The sequence below is a fragment of the Myotis yumanensis genome, unplaced genomic scaffold (assembly GCF_028538775.1).
Source record: "Myotis yumanensis isolate MYYU_CA2020_CCGP unplaced genomic scaffold, mMyoYum1.0.hap1 SCAF_9, whole genome shotgun sequence".
Classification (NCBI taxonomy): domain Eukaryota; kingdom Metazoa; phylum Chordata; class Mammalia; order Chiroptera; family Vespertilionidae; genus Myotis; species Myotis yumanensis.
In genome coordinates, this window is record NW_027223760.1 from 44,407,914 (window position 1) to 44,435,400 (window position 27,487).

The 27,487-nt window shown below is 37.6% G+C and overlaps 2 protein-coding genes across 2 annotated transcripts in view; one reads left to right on the plus strand and one right to left on the minus strand.

Annotated features, from left to right (window-relative positions):
• Window positions 1-27,487, plus strand: part of ZNF804B (zinc finger protein 804B) — a 392,449-nt gene that overhangs the window by 27,426 nt on the left and 337,536 nt on the right. The gene's annotated exons all lie outside the window — the stretch shown is intronic.
• On the minus strand, window positions 136-897 carry TEX47 (testis expressed 47). The gene has a single exon (XM_070425106.1). It carries the CDS (start codon window positions 895-897, stop codon window positions 136-138), a length of 762 nt encoding a protein of 253 aa, XP_070281207.1.

The following is a 27,487-nucleotide window of genomic DNA, read 5'->3' on the forward strand; positions in this document are numbered from 1 at the left end:
CCTTTGTGTATATTGTGGTGTTCTGTTTCTTTTTTTTTAAAGAGATGAGTAACTTTAGAAATCTTTTCTTTTTATTGAAGTAGCACCGATTCCTTAGGAGATTTGACCACATCTCTCACGTCATCACTTCCAGTTCTAGAAACGGGAAGGAGCAGGCCATACCACCTCAGTATCCAAAGTGACATGAATGGGTCTATTATACATGTTTATGAAAGTTTCTGGTTCCATGAATTCTTCAGATTTGTATAAATACTTAATTATTTGTTCTGGGAGGAGTAATTCAGGTGCAGGTTGGTGCAAGCTCTCGCCCGGTCCCTTTACGCCCACTTTAAGAGTCTTAAAAAAGTAGAGTGCTAGTTTATGCGTCTGGGTGAGAAACTCAGTGATGACCTCTTCCAGGGACTGTGACTGTGTCACATCGTCCAGATACATGACTGGCACTTTGATGACCACAACATGCCATTGCATGAAGATCCTTGTTGGGATGTTATGGGACACGACTATAATTTTCATCCCTTGGATAAAGTATTCTCCTCTATTCTTTCTATGGTTAATATAATCTAAAAGAATGCGATAAAGAGTACCACTGGAAGACTCAAGGATATGCACAATGAAAGTACGATACATGAGCAGCAATCCTGTTACTGCTTCTCCTATGTGAGGTTTTGCAATCGACTGAAACACTTGCTCATAGTATTCAGTGACATCTTTTTTTTCTATGTTGTCTCTTGTCATGGCCACTAGGAACATCCTATCAAGAAGGAATTTCTTTAACTGGAGTCTTTGCTTTTCTTCCTGAAAATGCAAGTAATTGTTTCGTGGAACTTGTGGCTGCATAAGATTTTCCATTGGCAACGGTCTTTTGCTGCTCTTTTGGGTATGGGTTGAGAAGGACATGATGAGTCCTAATTATTCTTCTAGATGATTCTAATGTTTAGCTTATTTCAATATTTACACCATCAGGGTACATCTTCAATGAGGATCTCTTATTTTTATTTATTCTGACAAAAAGAAAAATAGTTTACTCAGTTTGTCAAATATTACTGAATAGCAAAATCCCTTCCCAGTATTATCAATAAACAATGCCCTGGAAATGAAAGAGAATATTAAAACTAGACTCAAACTATGGAGATTTTTAAAAAAGTTTACAGTTAAATAACTAACACTTGCATCCTAAGAAAAACTCTGCAATAAACTGGGAAGTAGGGAGAAGAGAGAAGTTGACCTAGAGACATTCACTCTATTTTGTTTGCATTATTATTTTCCTCTTCAATTTATAGTTCATTTTTTTCTCAGTCCCATCCTTGAATCATACACACACATACACAGAGACTGACATAGAGATAGGAAAAAAGCATGTATATATATATATATATATATTTAATATATATATAAATTATATATATATTGCGAGAGAGAGAAAATATGCCCACTGACAGTCACTGACAGTAGCATTGGCATCACATTAAACCATCTTTTCATTTATTAAACCATCTTTTCATTTATGTAATGGTGATTACAGATTGTTCTTGATTTGTCATTCCTCTTTTTAAATACTATTTTATGGTGATTTACCAATTTATTTTATAGTACTGATCAAAAGTATTTTTTTAAATGCAGGGATCTCTCAGGTCCCAATTGTCTTATTTAACCTTTATTCAATTACAGTTAATAATGAAAGTTAATAATATTGATTGAGTAACAACAGCAAACCTTGGAAATAACTAATTTTGATTCTTTGTTTTTCATTCTATCAATAAACCTCAGAAATAGCTTTTTCATTTTCTTTTTTCTTTCTTTTTTGTCATTGGTGGGGGTGGGGAGTCAAATTAAAAGAAGTTTCTTTACTTTTACTCTTACAAATATTTTCTTCCATCCAGGTCAACTTAACATTTTTCTTTCTTCGAGTACTTCTTTCTTTTCCTTGTCCATGAGGTGCTACTTATCCTCCTCCATCACTCTTCCAACTGCCAGTGTGCTGGGGGTGCTCTCAGCTGTCCCGTGTTCTATTCTGATTTTTATAGTGACCTAGTGAGTCAGAATGTCAGTTGGGTTAAAGGGGCAGAGAGCTCTGGCAAGTTCCATTTCTCGATTTAATGAGGGATCTCAGCAGACACCTCAATATTCCAGTAGAGGAAATGAGGGCTTCTTTTCCAGAATGGCTTCTCTTTAGATGGGTGACTTTGTGAGTCAGATGGGGGGCAGGGGGGCTGGATATGTTCCTACACATATTTTTTTTTTGTCCACAATTTAGAGGAGAGAAAACTACTGTTATATGGCTTGAGTATGATTCAAACATGCTCTCAATAATACCCTTATTCTAAGGTAAAGATATATTTATGAATTAATTAAAGACTATTAATAAGAACACATACCAGATTCTGTGTAATGGTGACTACTGCAGGCATACCTCAGAGATATTGCAGGTTTGGTTCCAGACCACTGCAATAAAGCGAAAATCACATGAAAGTGAGTCACATAAATATTTTTGTTTTCTCACTCATATAAAAGTTATGTTTACACCACATTGTATTCTATAAATTGTGCAATAGAATATGTCTAAAAATGTACTTACCTTTATTAAGCATAGGTAATTGTAAAAAATAGCTACCTATCATCTGAACATTTAACTAGTCATAATCTTTTAGCTGATGTCTTACCCTAATGTTGATGGCTCCTGACTGATCAGGGAGGTAGTTGCTAAATGTTGGGGTGAATGGCAATTTCTTAAAATAAGATAATAATGAAGTTTCCTTTATCAATTGACTCTTCCTTTCCATAAATTATTTCTCTCTCTAGCATGCAATGCTGTAGGCATTTTACTGGAGTAGAACTTTCAGTATTGGAATCAACCCTCTTGAACCCTGCTACTGTTTTATCAACTGGCTTTGGGTAATACTCTCAATCTCTTGTTGTTATTTCAACACTCTGCACAGCGTCTTCACTTCATAGAATCAGGAGTAGATTCCATCTCAAGAAACCACTTTCTTTGCTCATCCATAAGAAACAACTTACCCATTCAAGTTTCATCATGAGAGTGCAGTAATTCAATCACATCTTCAGGCTCCACTTCTAATTCTGGTTCTTTTGCTTTTTCAAACACTTCTGCAGTTACTTCCTCCCCCAAAGTCTTGGATCCCTCAAAGTTATCTATGAAGACTGGAATCAGTGTCTTTTAAACTACTGTTAGTGTTGATGCTTTGATCCCTTCTCATGAATCACAGGTATTCTTAATGGTACCTATAATATTGAATTCTTTCTAGAAGGTGTTCAACTGAGTTTGCCCCGATCCATCAGACAAATCACCGTCCCTGGCAACTATTCCCTTATGCAATATATTTCTTAAATAATAAGACTTGAAAATCAGAATTACTCCTTGATCCATGGACTGCAGAAAGGAGTGTATTAGCAGGCATGACAACAACATTAATCTCATTGTACATTTTCACCAGACCTTTTGGATGGCCAGGTACATTATCAATGAGCATTATTATTTTGAAAGGAATCTTTTTTCTGAGCTGTAGGTCTCAACAGTGAGCTTAAAAAAATATATAACAGACTATAAAGTAAACAGTCTTTGTTCCATTTACAGAGCACAGGGGCAGCATAGACTGAGCATTTAAGAGCCCTGGGGCCTTCAGAATGGTGAAAGAGCATTGGCTTCAACTTAAAGTCACCAGCTGTGCTAGCCTCTAACAAGAGGGGTCAGTCTGTCCTTTGAAGCGTTGAGGCCAAGCATTAATGCCTTCTCTCTAGTGATAAGTTCTCAATGGCATTTTCTTCCAATATAAGGCAGTTTCATTTACAATGAAAATCTGTTATTTAGTATTGCCACCTTCATTAATTATTTTAAGCTCAATCTTCTGTATTACTTGCTGCAGCTTCTATATAGCACTTGCTTCACCTTGCACTTTTATGTTATGTAGGTGGTTTCTTCTCTTAAATATCATGAACCAGTCTCTGCTAGTTTCAGACTTTTATTCTGTAGCTTCCTTACTTCTCTCAGATTCATAGAATTGCAGAGAGTTAGAGCCTTGCTCTGGATTAGTCTTTGGCTTTAAGAGAATATTGTGGTTGGTTTGATCTTCTACCCAGACCACTAAAACTTTACATAGCAGTGGGCTATTTCACTTTCTTATATATTTGTTTGTTCACTGGGGTATCACTTTTAATTTCCTTCAAGAAATTTTCTTTTGCATTCACAACTTGGTTGAACTTTTGGTGCAAGAAACCTAGCTTTTGGCCTATTTGGACTTTCAATATGCCTTCCTCACTACACTTAATCATATCTACCTTTTGATTTCAAGTGAGGAGCATGTAATTCTTCCTTTCATTTGACCACTTAGAGGCCATTGTATGGATATCAATTGGCCTAATTACAATATTGTTGTGTCTCGGGGAAATGCTGCTCCAGGAAAGGAAAAGAGACAGGGAAACAGTTGGTCAGTGAATCAGTTAGAACATACACATTATTTATTAACTAGAGGCCCAATGCACAAAATTTGTGCAAGGGGCTCGGTCCTGGCAGATTGTGGTGGCTTGCCTTGGCCCTCACAGCCCTGGCTGCATCTGGAAGGTCATCTGGAAGGACATCCGGAAGGTTGTTTGGCTGTCTGGTCTTATTGGCATATTAGGCTTTTATTATTATAGATTAAGTTTGCTGTCTTATATTCTTTTTTTTTAAAATATATTTTATTGATTCTTTACAGAGAGGAAGGGAGAGAGATAGAGAGTTAGAAACATCGATGAGAGAGAAACATCGATCAGCTGCCTCCTGCACATCTCCTACTGGGGATGTGCCTGCAACCCAGGTACATGCCCTTGACCAGAATCGAACCTGGGACCTTTTAGTCCACAGGCCAACGCTCTATCCACTGAGCCAAACTGGTTTCGGCTGCTGTCTTATATTCTTATACATGGTTCATGGCACCCACAAAACAATAGTAACATCAAAGATCACTGATCACAGATCACCATAGCAAATATAATAATAAGGAAAAAGTTTTAAATATTATGAGAATTACCAAAATCTGACACAGAGACATGAAGTGAGCCCCTAATAAAGGAGCTTAATTGTGATTTTTTCTCCCCATGTGTGTTTTTTGTTTCATCAACCTAATAGAAAAATAATGTTTCATCATTATAATTTCCACATAAACTATACAAAGTATCACCAAACCATCCCTTCTTTAAAAGAGTGATAATCTTGCCCTGACCAGGTGGCTCAGTTGGGTGGAATGTCCTCCAGTACCCAGAAGGTGGTGAGTTCAATTCCCGGTCAGGCGAGTACAAGAGGCAATTAATTGATGCTTCTCTCTTTGTCTCTCTCTTCCTCTCTCCTCTTTCCTCTCTCTCTAAAAACCAGTAAAAAAATATCCTTGGGCAAGGATTAAAAAAAGTAGTAATCTCTTAATTGATGTTGACCTAAAATATATGAAATTGTCATTTCTATAACTTAAAAACGGTCTGATATTGACAGTCTTATGTGATCCAACCTAATACATTTAGAAAACACTAGTTTTTACCACCGTATATAATAGTTTGACCTTCATTTTCCCAATGCATTTTTCCATCTTCCCGATGCATTTTTAGTTGTTTGGTTGCTTCTTCCAAATTTTAGTTTCATTGTCACATGGCTATCTGAAACCTTTAAGGGCATCTTACCTTGCTTCCTTGACTTTCATAAACCATACTCTTAAGTGTCAAGACTAAAGTTTTGAGCAGATAGAAATAGAATCAACACGTAGTTTGATTGCCTGGTGTATATAATTAATTTTAATTGTGTACTCTCCTTCCAATGGATGATCAGCATTTGAGTTCCCAGATGCCATAGTCTTTGTGTTTTATGTATTAAGGAGCAGTTATTTCCCCTTAGGTAGTGACTCAAGCAGACCTCTTCTGTCTAGCCAATGAAATAAGGAGACATCAATGTTTTTCCAACCAGACTAATCTTTTTAGAGCAGATATCTATGTTCAAATAACTGCCAAATGGCAGGACTTGAATTAAAACTTAAGCTGAGGAGTCGTTTTTAAATTATTCTACCTATCTACCCTTGTCATCCAATTTATCTTGCATAAAACACAACATATATTGTAACGCATTTCAAGCAGCGCACCTTAAAGTTCACTAGATACTTTATGCTCTGGTTTTATTATCGGGAAGCAAATGTTACTGAAAATACAAACTCTCAGTGTCCTTTTGTGTGCATAAGGCAGATTAAAAGGATTAAAAAGATTAAACACTATTAACTTATTATTTACCATGTGCCACATACTAGATATTTTTACATACTTATATTAAATCAATTTAATCATCACAACAACCCTATATGGTAGATACAATTTTGCCTACAACTTATAGACAATGGAACGAAGTCATGGGGTAGTGAAGTACCCTGCATATGTGAACCATCCTCTCAAATAACTTTCCCTCTTTCCACCCAGGGTAGAGAGAGGAGGAATTATTCCCTCTCCTTATCCTTTGTCACAATGTCATTCTTTGCTCCTCTGTGACATGACGATTCCTTTGGAAATGGAGGATAGTGTATGGTTTGAATAAAATAATTTGAAAGGAAAACCCCTACATCATACCTGTGATTTAACAAATTGATGTACTGTCTTTATTTTTTCAATCATCTCAGATTTATCTACACCTTTGGTGTGCCAGATAATATGATAGGCTCTGTAAGAGACACAATCATGGAAAACACTTGGTTCCTAATTCTAGGAGTTTAGAGTCCAGTAGGGGTGATTAGATGTCCATGAATCACCACAGCACTGGAAGAAATAGAATAAATGCCATGTGAATGACATTCGGTGCTGTGGAGACACTGTGGTGGGGGTTTCTTGGAAAGTTTAATGAAAGAGTTCTTGTTTGGGCATGACTATCGGGGAATAGAGTTGGGGAGTGGCTCTGTGTATATTCCATGGATTTATTTCTTTAAAGTGTCAAAATTTGCATTAAGTGAATTTGATTTCTGGTTCCTGGAATACCAAGTCCCACTTTGACCTTTCACTTGTGCTCATGTACTAGAGAAACAGATAAAACTCAATTTAAAACATTTCCATCACTTCCACTAACTTTTTCTGCATTTTGACATTTCTAAATAATCAGTATAAGAGAATTCATGGTCTAAGTAAATTGCTAACAACTAGGAGTGCATACATTAACAATTACGTAGACAAAATATACCCAATTTAGCAGAGCAAACCAGAATGAGATTAGTTACCAAATCACTAGCTATTTGAAGATTTATAAAAAAGGAAAGCCAGATTACCTTCTCCAGCATTGCTTCTTTTTTTAAAAAAAATATATTTTTATTGATTTCAGAGAGGAAGGGAGAGGAAGAAAGAGATAGATACATCAATGATAAGAGAGAATCACTGATTGGCTGCCTCCTGCATGCCCCCTACTGGGGATTGAGCCCACAACCTGAGCATGTGCCCTTGACTGGAATTGAACCTGGGACCCTTCAGTCCGTAGGCTGACGCTCTATCCACTGAGCCAAACCAGCTAGGGCCCAGCATTGCTTCTTTGCCCAATACATGGAGCACTGTTTGGTAATTGTTTAACAAGGAGAGCACAGGCTGGGAATATTTTGTTATTCAACTCCAGCATTTAACATATGTCTACTATTTGTAAAAAACAAACAACAAAAACCAATAAATGCCACATACTATAGAGATATTCTTGTGAAACAAATAATATATCTGCACATGAAAAATTCAGTTCTATTAGTGGAGCTTAAAGTCTCCACAATTACAGGGGCTGGAGAGAAGAAATGTTATATTAGTAATAAAGTTATAAACAATGAACGTCGAAACCACAAGATGCTGGAACTATTAAACTTGGCTGGAAGAACTAGCATTTAAGCTGGGCATAAACATTTGTGATTTGTGGGAGAGTGTGTGTGTGCGGGGATGGGGGGCAGGGAAAGTGTGGAACAGACTCTGTAAGGTTGAAGCATACAGGCAGAGAGCACTTGTTACAGAGCTGGGAAATGTGACATTGCGTTATGAAAGTGGCAATTGTCCGGTTTGTCTCAAGTGTAAACCACAGAATCTGCAGGTTTGTTAAAGTGCAAATTCCTGCTCTCTAGCCCTAAAGGGTCTGAGTTAGTTATCTTAAAGTGAGATCCTTAAAGTGAGGTCCAAGAACTTGCAGTTTTGATGTGTTCTCCCAGTGTCTCTACCTATTTCACTTTAAAGAAGAATGGGTTAAGTTGTGGTGGCTTAAAGTCTGGCTACTAGAATCACCTGATGAGGAATTAAACAAAAAGAGCCAGCTCTGGGTTCTTATTCAATTAGTGTGGAGTGGAACTCGGACGTCTATTTGTGAAAGCCCCTCCAGGTGATTCTAAGTGTAGTTTGGAATAGAACTGCAGACCTAGGCTAGTGGGTGAGCAGAGGGAAGGAGTGGAAAAGGAGAGGAAAGGAAGTGGCAGCCGGTGTGTGGAGGACTCGGATGTCATGCTCAGAGGTTGGAATTTTACTCTTTGGATAGTAGGGGATCACTGGGATTTTTGGGTGCCTGTAATGTATTTTAGAAAGTTGCCTGTGAAGTGCAGAGGAATTAGAGATGGGAAATGCTGGAGGCAGCCTGAGTACTTTTCAGAATCCTGCGGTTGCCAAATGAGTGCTATTCTGACAGTCCAAGAGACAATAGGTTCAACTTTTCTGGAAAGCAATTTACCACATGGATCAGGTGCTAAAAAATTTCATGCTTTTTAACCAGGTAATGTGTCTTCCAGGTATATATTATAAAGAAATAAAATTACTGACATTTTAATACATTAAAATATTATAGGAATAATAAAAAAGAGAACTTTGAAAAATTGAATATATATATATATATGTAAATTATGGAATACTATGGTGCCCTGAAACCATTTTTGAAGACTATTTTAAATGCATGCAAAACAGTTATTCTCTAAAATAAATAATATAATACAGAAAATTATATATAGAATGTCATGCCAGTTTTATTTTTAAAAATAACTAGAGCAGAAGAACATCTAGGCAAATGTTAAAACTGGTGGTATTTGGTGGTAATATTTTTTTTATATTTTCCAAAAATGTTAAGCATCTATAAGTACATTATTGTTCTGTTAAAAAAAAATAACATCAAAAATAAATAAGACTGTGATGATCATTTGGTGAAAGGTAACAAATGTACTGCTGTTTGTGAGTCTGGGATAATCTAAATTAAGAGTTTGCAGGCTGGTCGGCGTGGCACAGTGGTTGAGCGTCTACCTACAAACCAGAAGGTCAGGGTTTGATTCCCGGTCAGGGCACATACCCGGGTTTCGGGCTCAATTCCCAGTGTGGGGCTTGCAGGAGGCAGCTGATCAATGACTCTCTCTCATCATTGATGTTTCTATCTCTCCCTCTCCCTTCCTCTATGAAACCAATAAAAAAAATTAAAAACAAAAAAAAAGAGTTTGCTGATGGGCAGAATTTGGAATATGGCAGATCCTGGGTCAGGATGAACAGGAGGATAAACACTCAGGGATGTTTGGGCCTAGTGAGAAAGAGGCAAGCTAGGAACACATGGAGGTGAAAGAGGGAGCTGTTATTAAGAAAGCCCAGGAACTGTAGGTGGAGAAACAGCGCCAGGTGTTAGAACAGTGGAATCAGACCAGACTTAGGTTCAGCAACCTCGATACTTGAGTTCTGACTAAGAAAGAATTCAGATCCAAGACTCGAACTATACGAGAAAGTTTATTCAGAAGGACACAGAGGTAGAAGAAATGAGCCTTAGAAGAAATGGGCTCAGGAAATAAGTTAAAGCAGCAAAAGAAAGGCCCCACAGCTTAGGAGAAAGAGGCATGGAAAAACGCACCTTGGGGAATGGGTGGGGAAAGGCACATAACTGTGTTGGGCCCTCCTGTCTGAGGCCCTGAGGGTTTTTATCCCCTCTTTAAGGGCTAGGATCTTCCAGAAGTTTCAGGGGACGATCTCAATAGAATATTCATCAGCTTTTCCACGTGTGGTCTCTACTGATTGGTAGATGGTAAGGGAGGGAGTCATTTCATTGCATCTGGTCCTGAAGTCAGCCATGGCCTCCCTGTGGATTTCCTGCTTTTCTGGGCTTGGAGCTGAAACACAGCTGAGGCCTAAATGTCATCTCTAATTTGACCAAAACTTTGTCTTTGTGATCAAGAGACCTGAGGCTATGTTCCGAAGATTATTTGATGTGGGTCAGACCCTCAATGTCTTGAGGGCTTAATGCTTAAAGAAGTGATTATGCAAGGGCTTCTATGGGATTTGTATGAGGCTATTTTCTGGTCACTTTGTTCCTCCTCTAAGGGGGAGAGGGGGGTCTAAAAACACAGGAGGGTCCAAACAGCATGCCCCTCGATATGAAAGGTTAGGGGGTCTAAACTGAATGCTGAGGGAGGAAAGGTCACCCTGGGAGCCAGGTCCTTGTTTTCCCAGTTTTGCCTGTTGCTAGGTATCTGGCACACTTTGCCTTGGTGACATTTCATATCTGGCCTTTCGTTCCTACTCTCCACATGCTTGTCTAACTGCCTACTACAAAACCTCAGTCCAGAAAACCCTTGCACAAAGTGAGGTCTTTGTATGGCCAGCCTGAAGGATACAACTGAGGGAAAGGTGAGTATTGAAAGATTTTAGCCCAGGGTACAGTTAGAGTCTGAACTGAGGCATTAACTAACACTGAAGAAGATGATATGTAAGTAATCACCAAGTTAGACATGACTTGATCAACTCGATGTGGGAGGTGAGATATGCAAGGATTTAAAGATGACTGTGGGTTTGAATGTCAGTAACTGGGAAGACAGATTTTTTTGGTGTTGTTTTGTTTTACTTTTGTTTTAAATAGAAAGAAAATGAAGGAGAAAGCACAGATTTAGGAAGAAAAATAGTTTGTATGTATTATGTTGAAGGGAATTGCCATAGAAACATACAGGTATAAATGCAATCAGAGTCTGGAGATCTGGAGAAATTAGGATTGTGATGCAAATTTGATAGTCATCTGCATTGAGGGAAGAGTTGAAACCATGGAAACTAAAATAACTGAGATTATGAAAGGGAAGAAGAATGTGGAGAAGAGTACTATCATGTGGAACTCCTAATTTTAAGAGTGGACCAAAGGGAGTTAGCAAAGCATCAAAAATAGATGGGGAAGTAACGAAACACAGGACCAGGAAGGTCAATATAGGAATGGTTTAAAAGTGGGTGATAATGGTAAAATTCTAAGCAGAGGTAAAAAAAACTTAAGGGCTGAGGTGATCCTTTAATATTGGCAATTACAAGATTCATGGGGACTTAAAGAATAGATTCAGTAAAATGATTGAGGGAAGCTAGATTGCACTCATTGAGTGAGTCAGTATAGAATACGTGGTCAAAGACTAGACACTCCTCCAAACATTGGTAGTAAAAAGGATGAAAGCACTCACAGTAAACTGTAGAGGAGAAAGATTGTAGGACAATTGTGCTATAGTGATCCTGGGTTTTTCTCTATTGGAAACTAGCATGCTGGTTTTTGTTTTGTTTTTAATTGCCCTTGTGTCCAATCAGGAAGGTAAAGTCTGAAAATGGAATGCTGTATTATGTATTTTAAGGTTGTTAGTTCTATACAGAGATTTAGGAGACTTCCAATAACACTAAACTCTGATTTATATTTGTTTTTTTCTCTTTTATCAGTGCATGTTGTATCAGGTGACATAAACATAACAAATCTTAATTTGGTTTTTCATATATTTGTAACTTATCTCAAATGACTACAAAAAGCTTGTTTGATAAATAAAATAGCAAAGTTGCTTTCCACATACAAAGTTAATTATCATTGGAGTAATATATTTGTAATTTCAGTACAAGTACCTTCTCTGGTCCACATAATCTATTATGATAAAACACATCATAAATAAGTTAATATCTATTTTAGTGCCTGCTTTTGGTTTAACTTTGACAATGGAATGGAGAAAATTAAACTAATAGAAGTTTAGAGTTGGAAAGGAATTTAGCACCAGCAACATAACATAATCCTTTTAGAGTTAAGGAAAACATGACAGAAAGAGGCTAATTGATACTAGCTCCTTCAAGTGCTTACCTAAAACAAGGTTGACTAAAACATCTATACATAAAATACTGAAACAGTGAGATGATAGTTCTTACTAGAGTACTTTTCAGGAAATATGATAGATGTTTCAGTAAGTGAAGTGGTGGCTAGAGGCATTCTAAAACAGTTCAAGGAATCTAAATGTTGTGATGCTCAATAGAGAACCATAAAGTGTTTTTACACAGAAAAATAATATGATGGGTGCCTCTTTAATGGTGTTAAAACTGTATTCAGGATGCTTGGAAGGCACAATCCTTAGAGTCAGTAATGCCTACTAAACTTTTGTATTCCCAATATATAATGAGATTTCACTAGAATTTAAAACTTTAAAAGTCATTTCTTTTTATAAAAGTAATGTTAACCAAGTCTGAGTAACTATATCATTTTATTTCCTGTAACCAGAGGAGCAATATAATAAAAACAAGATAGTAAAATATTTTTAAACATCGACTCTGCCCTAAATATTTAAATAGATTTTGATAATGTATCAAACAAGCCTTTATTATCCTGCAACATTTTCAGTCTACACTAAATTTAAAGCCTTTTGCTCATTCTAATCCAGGACAATTCCATATATCCTCAGAAACTGCACCCACTAACATTAGCAGTTGAGGATATTTCAGAGCCTCATAGGATATTAGATATGTAATATATATAATTATAAGGTACAAATCACTTTTTTTGTGAAGTGAGTTATAGATAATGGAAATATGCTAGGGTAACTACTTCATTGGGAAGGACACATTCCTAAAGTCTATAGCAACATCACAGTGTGGGGTGTGGGCACCTGGTCTTCCATCATCACCTTTCAGTGCTGGCTTCTCCTAGAGATGCATGGATGCCTTTCCGGCTCATGCCTCATCTGTCACTCTAATTCCTTGTCTGTATGACAGTCGCCTTTCAGCTACAAATGTGCTTCTATTGACTTCATGGAAATATCATTTAAATGTGGATGCTTATGTCAAGAGAGTTCTTAGGCAGAGTTATTTTGGACTCTGAGCCTTTGGGTACTAAAACATGGATAAATAATCATTTTTGTGTCTTTTTTAGCCTCCAGAGGTTCTAAGCATCACATTTTTTAAGATATTGGCTGGGCTGACTAGACAGTCTTAACCACCAACCCATTGATCTAGTTCAGGGGTGGGCAAACTTTTTGACTCGAGGGCCACAATGGGTTCTTAAACTGGACCGGAGGGCCGGAACAAAAGCATGGATGGAGTGTTTGTGTGAACTAATATAAATTCCAAGTAAACATCATTACATAAAAGGGTACGGTCTTTTTTTTTTTTAGTTTTATTCATTTCAAACAGGCTGGATCCGGCCCGCGGGTCGTAGTTTGCCCACGGCTGATCTAGTTGGTAGAAAAATTATGACTCCCTGTGACTATTATGTGTTCTTGTAACACTTTTCAGTTGCCTAAGCCACTTCTACTGTTCAGTTGTGATATACTCAGAAAAATCCAACTATTAATCATACAAGATGAACAAAAGCATAATTACAAAGGCACAATTCGCAGAATTATATAATAAGTTTTGGGGCCAAATATTAAGATTGTTTCGATCACCCACTCCTTAGGACTTTCAACTTTCTTAAGAAAAAAACTTGAATGTTGATTGCAGTTGCTATGATTAAATTTATTTGTGATTTTACTTTTCATTAAGGATTCTTGGTTCTGAGAGAGACCACACTTTTTTGGCTATGGTTTGATGGGTAAGGTAACTTCATTTTTATCATAAACAGAGCTGAAAGTGAGCGTAACATTAATTTCATATCTGACAGTTTTATGGAGTCTTTTTACAAGATAAAGAAATAGCCTGGCCTAGTCATTGTTTGATGGGTTAACCTCTAATCTACTTCCTAAAATACTGCACCTATCTACTACAGAGCCATATTCAATCTCTATCACATTTTTGTGTGTATATGACCTTTCAATAATAAGACAGCGTCACAATAAAAAGAACGGGTACTTTTAAACTTTGAGTCTTGACTTAAGGCATCTTTTTGGATCCCAGCTCAGAGAGTTGGGAGGAGGAATATTAATGAATTTGCAGAGGTGGAGGCTAATGGTGTTGCATGTGTTCAGTGACTAATCCTTAGTTGTTAGAAATTCGCCTCCAGTGGTATATTTGAGAACCAGGCTAGTCTTACATTTTTAGAAGGTCATTCTCTAAGACCTATACTTCATAAAAGGGGGATTCTTCGAGATCATGTTTTTATTGTATTAGAATTGAAGTGCAGCTGTTTTCTTTGTGAATTCAAGAATAAAGAATTAATAGCTTTTTTGACTGAAGATAACTTTTACACTCATAACCTATACTTTTAAAAAGCTCATTTTTAGAAAAATAAAAATCTTTTCAGGGAAAAACTGAAGCATGATCATGCTCTGCCAAACTTTCAAAAAGTGATTATCAGGTTGTGATGGCTGTTCTCTCTTTAACTTATTGTTTTAAGTGACATAAGTTTACTATAATATTTTATAGTTAAGTCATTTTTATATAATGAAATATAAAAGTGGGCAATGAAAGAGAAAAAAAGTTTGTTATGAAAAGAATTAAAGAGAAGATTCATATTGATAGGTTGATGGTAAATTAAAACTCAAGCATACAGGGAGCTAGATTAAATTTTGAATGCTCTGTGTTACGTGAGTAGAAAAGAATGATCCTTCTGAATACTTTAAAGTGTCTGAGTGGAGAGAGTGTTGCTGAAGCAATATCTTGGAAATATAATCACTTTCTGAAGTCAGCACCTATTTATCTTAAATTAATCATTTTTTTTCTGGGTAGGCAGGTGATAATTCTGTTGCTGGGTGCCAATGTCTTTTGATTCATGGCACAGATAAAACTAGGCTCTCCTAGACTGGTGAGAGATATACACTATAAAAGATCTCCAGGTGTAACTCTTCTGTAAGATTAAGGACTGCTTTTTCGGTTTTTCAATCAGTATAAGGATTGAGAATCAGTAAATAATTGGTTTTAAAATAAATCCTTGGGTGTAATTAAGTGTATTTTACCTTCCTGCACTCAGGAGGGCATAAAGAATATTCAAAATATAAGGCAACATTTTTTTCCTTCTTTGCTATTAACTTCTCCAGCCAAAGGCATTCCTATGGTTGAAGTGGAAAAGGTACCATGAAGGTGCTAAGCCATATGAATGTGGGGACTGCGGATGAAGGGTGTCATGGTGGCCCTGAGGCAGCGAACCCCATATGTCCACAGGACACAACATCGCAGGCTGGGTGCTTGAGCCTGAACTTAAAAACACACTCCCACTTCAGAAGGTGCACTGGTGAAGTGGTCTGATTCCTTAAATAATAAATACATGAAAATAAGTTTTAAAAAAGTAGAACTTATTTCCTGGGTTTGTCAGTAACGGTTGTATTATCAACTTGCCAGGGGTAGCAGATGGGGTAGCAAGAAGACAGTGAGGTCGCTTTGTCCCTGAACTGAGTAGTTTTCCAGTGATTTAGCCATCTTCTCCCTCCTGCTTTATACATTCACAATATGTGTGCATACATACATGTTTGTCAGGAGAAAGACTTTAGACATTTTGACTACAACTTGTGAGAGATATACAAAATCCAAGCAAACGTTTGTGTAATATACATGTATACATTTAAAATGTTATTTCATTATTTTATTGTATTCTGTCATCTAGCCTAAATAAGATCCCTTAATGTAGTCATTTTACACAGGGTCAATTTCTTCATTTTTGGATATAAACTTCCTTTACTTTAGTAATCTCTGCTATCCACAATGTTCTGTAGAAATTCAGCATAACAAAGTATAACTTGAACAAAAGCTAGGCATGAAAATTACCCTTACTATGTTAAATATCAGAAACCCAGCATAGTTTTTCATGTCAAGCTCTTTTTCTAAGAAAACATAAGTTAAAAACATTGTCAGAATATATTATTAATAGTAGTGTGTGTGTGTTTAGACTGTAATTTAGATATATTCTTCTCAAGACATTATATACAATAAACATATGTTTGTTTATAACATAATATATGGCAGATCTATATATATAAAAGGCTAAGTGTTCATCCTTCCCTCTGACCGGTAGCTAGGATGCGCACTGACCACCAGAGGGCAGATGCTCAATCCAGGAACTGCCAAGACCCACAGTAGCCATCTATATAGTCATTCAACTGGTCGACCAGTCACTATGATGGGCACCTACCACCAGGGGGCAGATGCTCAATGCACAGGGTTCCCTCCTGTCTGGATTGGGCCTGCAGGGATTGGGCCAAAACTGGCTCTCCGACATCTCCCCAGGGGTCCCAGATTATAAGAGGGCGAAGGCCAGGCCAAGGGACCCCACCGGTGCATGAATCTGTGCACTGAGCCTCTAGTTTAAAAATAAATGGCACCACGGACCTGATGCTGACAAAGCAACATTCGGCTTCCCCCAAGTGGGACAAAGGCCCCACCACACCCTGGAACAACACCCCACCAAATTGCAGCCAACACTGCCAAGACTCCATGGAGAAAAATGTGGCCCACAGCCCAGCCCAGCCTGGAAGGGGTTGCTGTGGGCACCGGGTAATGATGTCACGGGCAATGCCCAGCTTCCTCTCCCTAGTGACTAGCCTTCTTGGAGTTTCTTCAGCCCAGGAACCCGACTTGCTTTATAGCCAGGTGCAAACATTTTACAGTTTAACCAAATGTTTGTGAAATGTTTTCACGTGCCTCATCTCATTTGATCCTCACAGAAGTCCTGGAGTAGGTAGATAGGAGTCTCAGTAGAATCCTGATCACGAATTTGGTTGACACTTCTATTATAGAGAAAGGGCAAATAGCGATATTAAAATATTTCTTCTAATTAATTTTCTTTCAATGTGCACGAATCTGTGTACCAGGACACTAGTAGATATATAAAATCTGAAACTTACAGAAAAGCTTCTAAAGACTTCTGGCCAATCCATGGGCATACAAGCCCCTACATCTCAGAGTCAGCAACTCTGAGTCAAATCCTTTTTACACTTAGAATCTCTCTGTCTTCCTCACCCAGACAGTTCAGAATGATCTCCCTATTTTAAAGTCAACTGATTAGCAAACTTAATTACATCTGTAAAGTTCCCTTTGCCATATAATGTAACATACATACACATATAATACAAGTCACAGGGCATGATTATTTGGAGTGGAGGGCTAGAGAGTGTCTTGCCTATCCCAGATGGTAATTTAAGACTATTTAAATATTTATTATTCATCAAATTGTAGTGTATTAATTTATTAATTTATATCAGAATTGACTCATGGGTTCCTTTTTTTAAAATATATTTTATTGATTTTTTACAGAGAGGAAGGGAGAAGGATAGAGAGTTAGAAACATTGATGAGCGAGAAACATCGATCAGCTGCCTCCCGCACGCCCCCCACTGGGGATGTGCCCGCAGCCAAGGTACATGCCCTTGACCGGAATCGAACCTGGGACCCTTGAGTCCACAGGCCGATGCTCTATCCACTGAGCCAAACCGGTTAGGGCAAGGGTTCCTTTTTTTATTCATTTCTACTTTATTATTTGTTACTATCCCACATTTGACCATAGATACTCTTTCAAGCTGGCTCCTATATCCTTTTGACTTGCCCATCATTGTTTGAAGACTTTTTTGCTGTCTAGTAGAATGGATAGTTGTTTCATCTTTCACTTCTTATGCCCCAGCCCTGTTATTACTAGTAGCTATATCTACCAAAGAGCCCTACTTACTTTTAGTCGAGAATGATATATAGAAATTAGTCTCTGGACACTAGGCCCACCAGTTGCTGTTGAGGTGAAACTGATCCCAGGTCTTCCTCAGTGGACAATTAGTACACACACATTTATACTGATATTTCTAAATTTATATATATATATATATATATATATATATATATATATATCAGTTCATGCCGATACCTCCAATTCCAGCCTATCACAGTGCTGTGTTCTAGTTTTCTCTCTTTTCATATTTGAAACGCCTTTCTTTACCAGCAAGAAACATGGTGCCTTCTCCCCCAGTAAATGACTTACCATGCTTGAGCTCCATCATTCCATAGCAAGCATGGGTGCTTAGCACTGCCCCACCTAACTGCTTCATGACTGAATTGTTCATGAAGGGAAAGCAACAAAGGGAAAGTTTAAAGAGATCATTAGGGCCATATTTTTCTGTTTAAAACACTTTTATTATAATAACCTTTACAAAATAAACATTTTATATTAGAATACCCTTATGTTTATGAAAAAATTGTGAAGCTAGTACAGAGTTCTGGTATACCCCACAGCCAGTTTATCTACTAGTATTGCTAAGATTACATTAGTATGATACATTTTTCACAACTAGTGAACCAATATTGATACATTTTTTATCAAATAAAGCCCACACTTTACTAATGTTTCTGATAACATTTTTAAAGTGTAGAAAGGATTTTATCCATGTTTTTTCAACTTACCCTTCACCTGGATTAAATTTTTTCCCACTGGACTCAATTATTATTCAGATGGAGGAATACTGAAATTGCTGGTGTGTTAGGAATTCCCTAGCCTAGGAAGTCCTCCTTCTTATTTATAGATTTTCTTGGATTTTGTTACAGCAACCTATCATCTGTAGCCCAGCATGATTTTTTTAACTGGACAGATAATCTTATGAGATAAAGGTCTATACAGCGCTTGGCACAGTGCTCAGGCCACCTTATTTATCAGGCACCAGAGAAACAGTGTTAAAGGGCTATAGTTCTTTCAGTGGCCTGGAAACAAAAGCAGTTTGGACCAAGAAAGCAAAATCATTCTCTGAAACTATGAAAAGAAAATGGCAAACTTTAAGTGAGTAACTGTTTTATTAAATGTTTATGAAGCATATCATTATGTCCCCTTCATGAGTTAAGTTTTATATTCATAAAAATGTCATATTGGAAGACAACCTGTTAGGTTAGATTTTCTACAAAAATGAATGCTGAGAAGTCAGAGCTTATCCTAATTAAATGAATAACTTATAGCTAATGATTTCAAAAGTAAAGTGATAATAGCAATTATTCCTACCTTTTTCCAGCTGAATTTATTTTTATGTGGATGGGAATGAATTTTTAATATCCTTATTATGATACCTATGACAATCACAAAAATTTTCCATCTACGGTATCCTGAGAGATCAGCAAGCGTTGCTTCTCTTTTCTTCTTTCTCTCTACTTGAACAAATATTTTGTACTGGAGGAATAATGGGTTGATAATGTAGAAAATACTCTCACATTCCAACAGGCGATTTAGTTCGTGTTCAGGGCATTCGGCAGTATAGGCTACAGTGAGGAGAAGCCTAGGCTCGTAGGCAGAAGTGTTGGCTGACTTTCTGCCTAGCCTCCTAGTTTCTCCAAATATCAGAATGCTGCATGGCGTCTCTGATGGGCCATTGCATCCTCTGTAAAATGAGGACAGAGATTGTACCTGTGCATCTGTATGGACGTAATGCTTGTGAAAGCACGTAATCAAAGGTCCGCTCTAACAAAATGTTAAATGAAATTACTGATCCTGGTTCTTATGGTTGGTACTACTATGTTTTTTATTTAGATAGATGTCAGAAACCATGCAGTTGACATAATGAGAACATTTTAGGCTCTTCACAGAGTTTTTAATGTAGATATTAGAAAAACACACCCAAATTTTGTAAATAAACAGCAGCAGGAGATATTAGAATGCTTGGCTGTGTTTTCTTCACTGTCTTACTTTCTGTTTCTCTTTGATTTATTCTTGTTCCAATGAAGAGTGGGGTACCTGAGGCATTTTAGGGCCAACATCCCTTCAATTTTTGTCTGCTCCATTAGACTATACACACTCATCGAGATTGCTTTCTCCTTAGTGATTTTGTACCACAGACACTAAAGTGCTTAGTCTATATGCTATCTAATACGTTTTAAAAATCTATAGGGATAGAAAAAATCTATTAGAAAGTTTCCTCCTGAACAATTATATGAAGAACATGAGTTTCCAGGTAGAAAGTAATTATAAAAATCTATAGTTTTTAAAAGGCCCATTCTCCAATAAGATTAGCAAAACTGTTTTGAAGACTAGAAGAAATGATGATTCTCCTGCTTCATTGATATGACAGCCTGGCACTTACTGAAGATTCTCAGGAAGGTTGATTCGTATGTTTTGGCAGTATCAAGAAACTGATCAAAGTTTTACTCAGGAAGTATAGTTTGTCCTGTTAAGCTTTTTGAAGGTAACTTTTGAAGCCCCTTTAGATATTTTTAATCAATTTCTGAACTCTGTGTCATTTGAAGTTTAATGAAAGCTCTATCCCAGAGGTTGTTCTTTGGAAGGACAATGTAATAAATAAAGGATTTTTTTCTGCCATTTCTTTTTTAGCAACATAGGTAAGACCTGAAAAAAACCAAACACACTTTTTGTTTGTTTGTTTTTTTGTTTGTTTGGTTTTTTTGTTACAAAAATAATTTAAGAACTCTAAGGTGGACATATAGATCCATAACCACTGACATATTTTGCAGGATAGAGGCAGTCCAGAGTTGATTATATAATGCATTCTTGAAAATTATTTGAGAAACCAAATGTTTGAAAACCAACTAAAATACTTGATTTTTAATAAAGCAAGCATGGTATTCCATTTTAGGAAATTTAAATATTAATACTATATTGTTAAATCCCGTCCCTGCTGGCACTGCCCCCTGCTCCTAGGGTTCAGGCATTCCAGTGGGTGGGAACCTTCATAGGCACAAGGAGAAGCAGCTGTACCTGGAATCCTGCCAGCTCCCTCCTGGGAACCAGAGATGTCAAACCATGAATCTCCCTGTCACAGGACTGCTGCCTCTGGCTGATCCCTTCCACAGGGAATTCATCTGGATGTTGGGTGGCTTTCAGTCTCTAAATAACCTAGACTAGATGCCCACAGGGTTCTGGAGCAGGGTGAACCCAAAAGGGAGAGTGGGCAGATATCCCACACTTATGTATGCGGCTACTTGGGTATGGGGACTCCCCAGCTGCCTTCCACAGGCCCTCTGCAAGTTGCCTCCTCTTCTTATTGCCATTCTCACAGCCTGGAGTTGAGTTAGGACTGAGGAAGAAGAAAAGGTTTGGAGGAAAAGGAGATGGAGTGAGGTAAGGGGACATTAGCCAGGGGTGAAATGCACAAACTGATCATTTGCAGTGTCCTACGTTCCTAGGGATCTGCACAGGACTCCTCAGCATGGACAAGACAGGGAGGATAGAAAAGATTGGATATGCTGTTGTGAGCATGCTCAGAAAGTATTTTGATTTTTTTTTCTTGGCTGGGCTGCTACAAGTAATAATCTGCAAATGTCACAGCCACATCATGAAGGCTGACCTGCCTACCCTTGCCCAAACCTCCATGATCTCTGTAAATCACTCTTAATCAGTTCTAGTGTGAAATCTGAATTTGGCCTATGAAAGGTGACTTGGTGATGAATTTAAAATGCACAAACATGTCTATTTTGTAAATGTCAAGCACCACCTTTGTGAGTTTACAAAGAAACTACAGTGAATCATAACCAGGTGATCATAATAGCTCCTCACCAAGCCAATTCAGCAACGAGTCCAGGTCTAGTGGGTGTTTCTAAGTGTTCCTAGTAATTCCAAGACTGCAATTTTGCAATTTGTATTTGCTGAAATCTTCAAATGAAATAATTATTTTTAAAATGGTCAGTATAAAGAATCTGTATGTGACTCTACCAATATTCAGTTGTTTTTTGTTTTATTTCCCCCCACTGCTCCTCTCTCTCTCTCTCTCTCTTCTTCCTCCCTCCCTCCCTCCCTCCCTCCCTCCCTCCCTCCCTTCCTTCCTTCCTTCCTTCCTTCCTTCCTTCCTTCCTTCCTTCCTTCCTTCCTTCCTTTCTTTTCTTTCTTTCTTGTTGTTAATCCTTTCCCAAGGATATTTCCCCAGTGATTTTTAGAAAGAGGGAGGAAAGGGCAAGAGATAGCAAGAGAAACATCTATGTGAGAGAGACACATCCATTGGTTGCCTCCTGCACACACCAGGACCAGGACCGGAGATGGAGCCTGAAACAGAGGAACAGACCAGAATCAAACCCAGGACCCTTCAGTAGCAGTTATGGGCCAAAGCTCTATCCACTGAGCAAAACTGGCTAGGGCTGTCTTTGTTTTCACCAATCACAGATGGTGTTTAATAAATCCCCAACATTTTCAACATGTATTTACTTCAAGTTTTTAAATGTCTCTTGTGTATGCAGTACTAGGGAGAGGAGGACAATATGGTATTGGCAAAATTGATACTGCTAAGGGATTGCAGTTCCAAACACAATAACAATACTTAGTAGTAACTCTTACTGAGTCTAAATAATATTCTTTAATCACATGCAAGGGTACCATGCACTTGCAGATATTTAGAATTACAGCCTCACAACCAACCCTTACAGGTCATTCTGAAGCAGAAATACCAAAGTCAAACATTCTTTCTGGAAAATGTTACTTCCTTTTCTTTTAAAATTTTATGTATAACTAATAATACTATTTTTATAAAATCAAAGGAATAAACATAGTCCATATAGAAAACAAGTATTTTTTGCTAGTTGAGGAAAACAGATTATAAGTTAACTCATGTACTATTAGCCACCCTATTATATATATAGCATTTAGATCAAAGTTCTACTGATGTTAGTCTGCCATGCTTTATACTATTTGTGCTTTATTTGAGGCTCTTTTAATTATGAGAAGGAATATTGGAGCACCATTGGCTTTTGGAAACATGTAATATAATGTTTGTTAGAGGTAGGAATCCAATAATTTCTCTTTGGTGTGGTGCTAGTATGGACTGTCAGTGATTTATATCCAAATCAAGCTGCAACACTATTTAGAGAGATTATGTGAGTATAAGACCAACTAATGGTATATTTATACATATTCTTTTACCTTATGGCATTCTAATTAGAGTTTTCAAGGCAATGGGACTTTGTAGAAAAGGTCTTTCATTAGTTTTAGTTGAGGTTTTTGAAACAACATTGGTTTTACAAAGAAAAGTTTTTAAAAAGTGATATAAAAACAGCAAACTTTATTTTTATGGAACCCCCCCCCCCAACACACACATACACACACACACACACACACACACACACACAGTAAACATTGATTAGATAGACTCATCATAGGTTATACACAAACAATCCTGATTTGTTTATCTAGGCATTTTCTCTGCTTAAAATTAATTAACATTATTGCCAGCCCTGTTTGTAGTTATCGCTAAATGCAGCCTACAGGCCAGATGGTGCCGAAAGGGAAGACCTTTTATCCTAAAATGTTCCATCACCTCTTTCAGCCTTGGAAAGGATGGGCAGAAACATAGCATAAGGACAATTAAACAGAGTTCCATTTTTACTCTGATGCTTTTGCTTTTCCTCAGCTGTAAAATTGATCCTCTTAATCGATACCGTAGAGAGAAAAAGAGGTAATCCCACAGAGAAGCAGTGTAGAAAATGATACAATTCAATGGGCTTGACAATAGCAACACAATTTTGAAGTGACATAAATTGCAAGAAAACTCTATGCATGGGCACTTGTAAATACAGGTAAAATAAGCAAACAATATAAATGCTTTTCTGTTTTTATTTGGTCACATCATTGGTTCTGTCAGTTATTTGGAGTAATCAAGAGTCATCTGATCAAGCATTTACTTGGTAGAAAGAATTTTGTAAGAGGTGATAAGAATCCTTCTGTGAGTCTACTTATAAAAGTTCAATAAATTATAGTTCATATACACACACTAAAGGTGGCATCAGGGTGCAAAACACTCAGAATGAAAAACCAAAAAGGCTATTGCACCGCTAAGAGCCCAGCCTGGGCAGTGGCCCTTCCTGGGGATGTAAGAATAGGAAGTCTGTCTACACTCGGGATTCAGATATATACTGACATGTGTGGCAAATTCAGTATCCCCTGAGTGAAGCCACAGTTCCAGATGGAAAAAAAGTTTCTAAGAGCAAAAGATCACCATGAGAATGTTAGAAGTCTGGCAGAAGGCACCAGACTCAGGATAAGAGCCTGAATGGTGGGCAGCAAGGAAGCAAGGATGAGATCTGGTGGGGACATCAGTGAGCCAGGTACACTCAGCCATTGCCTTACTCAGTCCCCAGGCAGTGGCCAACTGCACAGCCCTAGATGGACAAGATGCCCCTGCTATTGGCACCAATACACTTGCTGATGGCTGGACACTAGAAGAGCGTTTCTTTCCTAATTTACAGTCAGTGATAATGATCAAATAGGTCAATGAAGGTTTTAGATAAACAAAACATGAACATATTTGCAAATAGAAAACTACTGGCAGAGGCATCAGTTCCCCAGGAGCAACAGAAGCCGGGAGTTCACACAGTGGCAACCCCAGGAATGAGCAGTAGCATCAATGACCCGAAGGAAAAGGAGAAAGCGATGACTGTGGTGGCTTTGACTCCGTGGTTTGGTTTATGCATGATAACCTTTTCTATAAACCCTATTTTTCTGAGGGTTAGAAAAGACAAAGGAAGTGGGAAGGTTGAGTGTCTGGTAGATGAGGGTTACTAATTCAGTAGATGTAGGGACCAGACCTTGTCTGTTACCTTCCAATTCATATTGTTGAAACACCATTCTTGACCTAATCCTGGCCCCTTGCTATATCTTTACCTGCTTTTTGTTGTCTCTCAGAAGCTCAATGCTGAAGATAGCCCTTTGGCTTTCTGGCTCTGCCATTGCTTTTTAGATTGCATCTGACCCATCCCAGAGCCTAGAACACTATCCCATAATTCAAGTTAAGTTTATCCTAGATGAGCGAATTTGTCAGACAAAATAGTATGAGCTAGAAATTTACAATCAGAATTACTAATCAAAAAGGTCTGTGAAGGAATTTAGGAAACATAGTTAGTGGGTTATAATAGTTCTTAGTGGAGAAAGAAAAATTAATCATGTATAGTTGTGATCACTGAAGGAAAATCAAGTGGTTGTGGTTTTAAGAAAGGTCTTGAAAACTCCCAAACCTAAAAGGCAATGACATATTAGAATTTATCTGGTGCCTTTTGTCATCACCTGCGTCTATGTTCAAAGATTAAACCCTAACAAAAAGGCAGATAGAAGACTGGATTAAGGAGAGTGGGAGGAGCTGAGTGGGATAGTGTGAAAGATAATCATGATGCAGAAGTGAAGATATTGATCTCATATGCAGAATTACACTTCTCAGAATGTCCAGTACTTTGTGGGCAGAGCTAGATAGAGGTCCTGGTATTGGTGATAGTGATAATACCATAGTTTATGCACTATGGACTTTTTAAAAATAATGTCCAACCATCAACTAAGGAAGAAAAGATTGCACAAGAAAGTAATGACTTTTATTTACAGAATCCAAATGCCATAGGGCACCAGCCTCTGAGCATGGGGTGACTGGAAAACCAGATGTACAAACCAGACACTCTGGGACTCCAGGGACACTCTCAGATTGCAGCCCAAATACTCGCTATCCTGTTAACTCTGTCCCTGACTTCTCCACACACAGGGTGGGGGGAGATACCTTTGTTCTCTGGTCTCCCTGTGTGGTGAGGTCAAATAAAGTATTCTTTTAGGACCCGAGAGACTTGGCCTCCAGCCCTGACATACCCACAAATGAGTATAAAACCAAAGTGAGTCACTTTTCCTTCCTGGTCCTCAGTTTTCTCATCTTTGCTAGAAGTACCTATACGATGATGCTTCTCACTTAAGTCCTTCATATGTCTGAACCAATATCCACCAAGCTCTGTTTGACTCAGTTCCCTGTAGAATTAGCACTGACCTGTCCCATTCCTGGCATCTAAAAAGAACAACATAAGAGGTTGAGCACTTACTTTATCTCCTTTTCGAAAATTCAGTTTTGAACTGCAAAGTCAGCAAATATTTTATTGAGAACAAGTCAGCTTGCTTTTTTAAAAAATATATATATATATATTTTATTGATTTTTCACAGAGAGGAAGGGAGAGGGATAGAGAGTTAGAAACATCGATGAGAGAGAAACATCGATCAGCTGCCTCCTGCACAACCCCTACTGGGGATGTGCCTGCAACCAAAGTACATGCCCTTGACTGGAATAGAACCTGGGACCCTTGAGTCTGCAGGCCGACGCTCTATCCACTGAGCCAAACCAGTCAGGGCAGTCAGCTTGCTTTTTAATAAAATCAGATTTCACATAACATAGATGATTTAAGGTTCTGCACGGTTTAATGATCTATGCACTTTACATCATCATACATGACTATGTGGAAAAAGAAAACACTTGGGAATAAATGATACAGATTTGTCAGAAAATACTATAATCTCAGCCATCATACTTAAATCTAATGAGTTTAGTACTTCTATTTTTTTTTCTTTTTTTCTTCTCTACAACTGAGCTATGCATTTGATTAGAGAAAATATTTTGTAACATTTTAAAACCTTTTCATTCATACAATACACTGTAAATACCTGTAACACATTTTATTTTTAAACTGATTCTAAGCAAGTCACCCTCACTGGACCTCCTTTTCCTCATCTACAAATTCAAAAGGTTTGAATAGCTTATCTCTAAGGTGTCTTTCAGTTTAAAATGTTATTTTTTGATGTTGCTTCTCTTTTAGTATACACAGTGAGAACAACTATTTTAGTGGCTGGGCACAATAGAAAATCTAATGATAATGGCACCAACAGGAGTCTAATGAGGGCTTTTAGATAGAAATTCAACTTATGCTAAGGTCTTTCTCATGAGCCTTAGTTGGATGATGGCTTTAAGGAATATTACTAAGCTTGGGTGAATTCCAAAGCATCTTTATTGTATGGCTCCAACATTTTTCTTTTACAATAGTCATAATAACTTACTGTTACAGGTTCATAGTGTAGAAACTCTTTGTCAATGAGGCATTTTTTAAGATGGAGAATGATGTGTGCCTAGTCATGTAGCCACTCAATAAATATCAGTTATTGTTTTAATGAACAGTAAGTTAGAAAAATATGTAACAGATAACAATTTTGGCCATTTTTCTAAAAAATGATTAGTACAAAATGATATTTTTTGAAGAGATATTGTTCATTTTAACAATTACTGGAAACCAGAAGAACTCTGGTTTTTCTTTTGTTCATTGTGGGCCAATGTATTTCCTAAGATGTCATCAAAGGTAGGATTTAGGAGGAAAACAATTAGATTGTTTGACAGATAAAATATTCTGTAGTTATAGGAGTTCCCTGTGTTCCCATTCCTGCTCTACAAAATAAGTCTATCTTTACTCAGCTACTGAAATGTTATGAGGATGGGGGTTTTGCTTGGGCTTATCCATTATTCTTTATCTATTATCAGAGATCTATTTTCGAGATTAGATGTCTTTTTCTTTTTTAAATTATCTATGAGGTGAGTGTTAAGGGCTGTGTTCACCAGACCACAGTACTGAATCCATTCTGCCAAAGCCACATGGACCTGAGTTTGTTCTC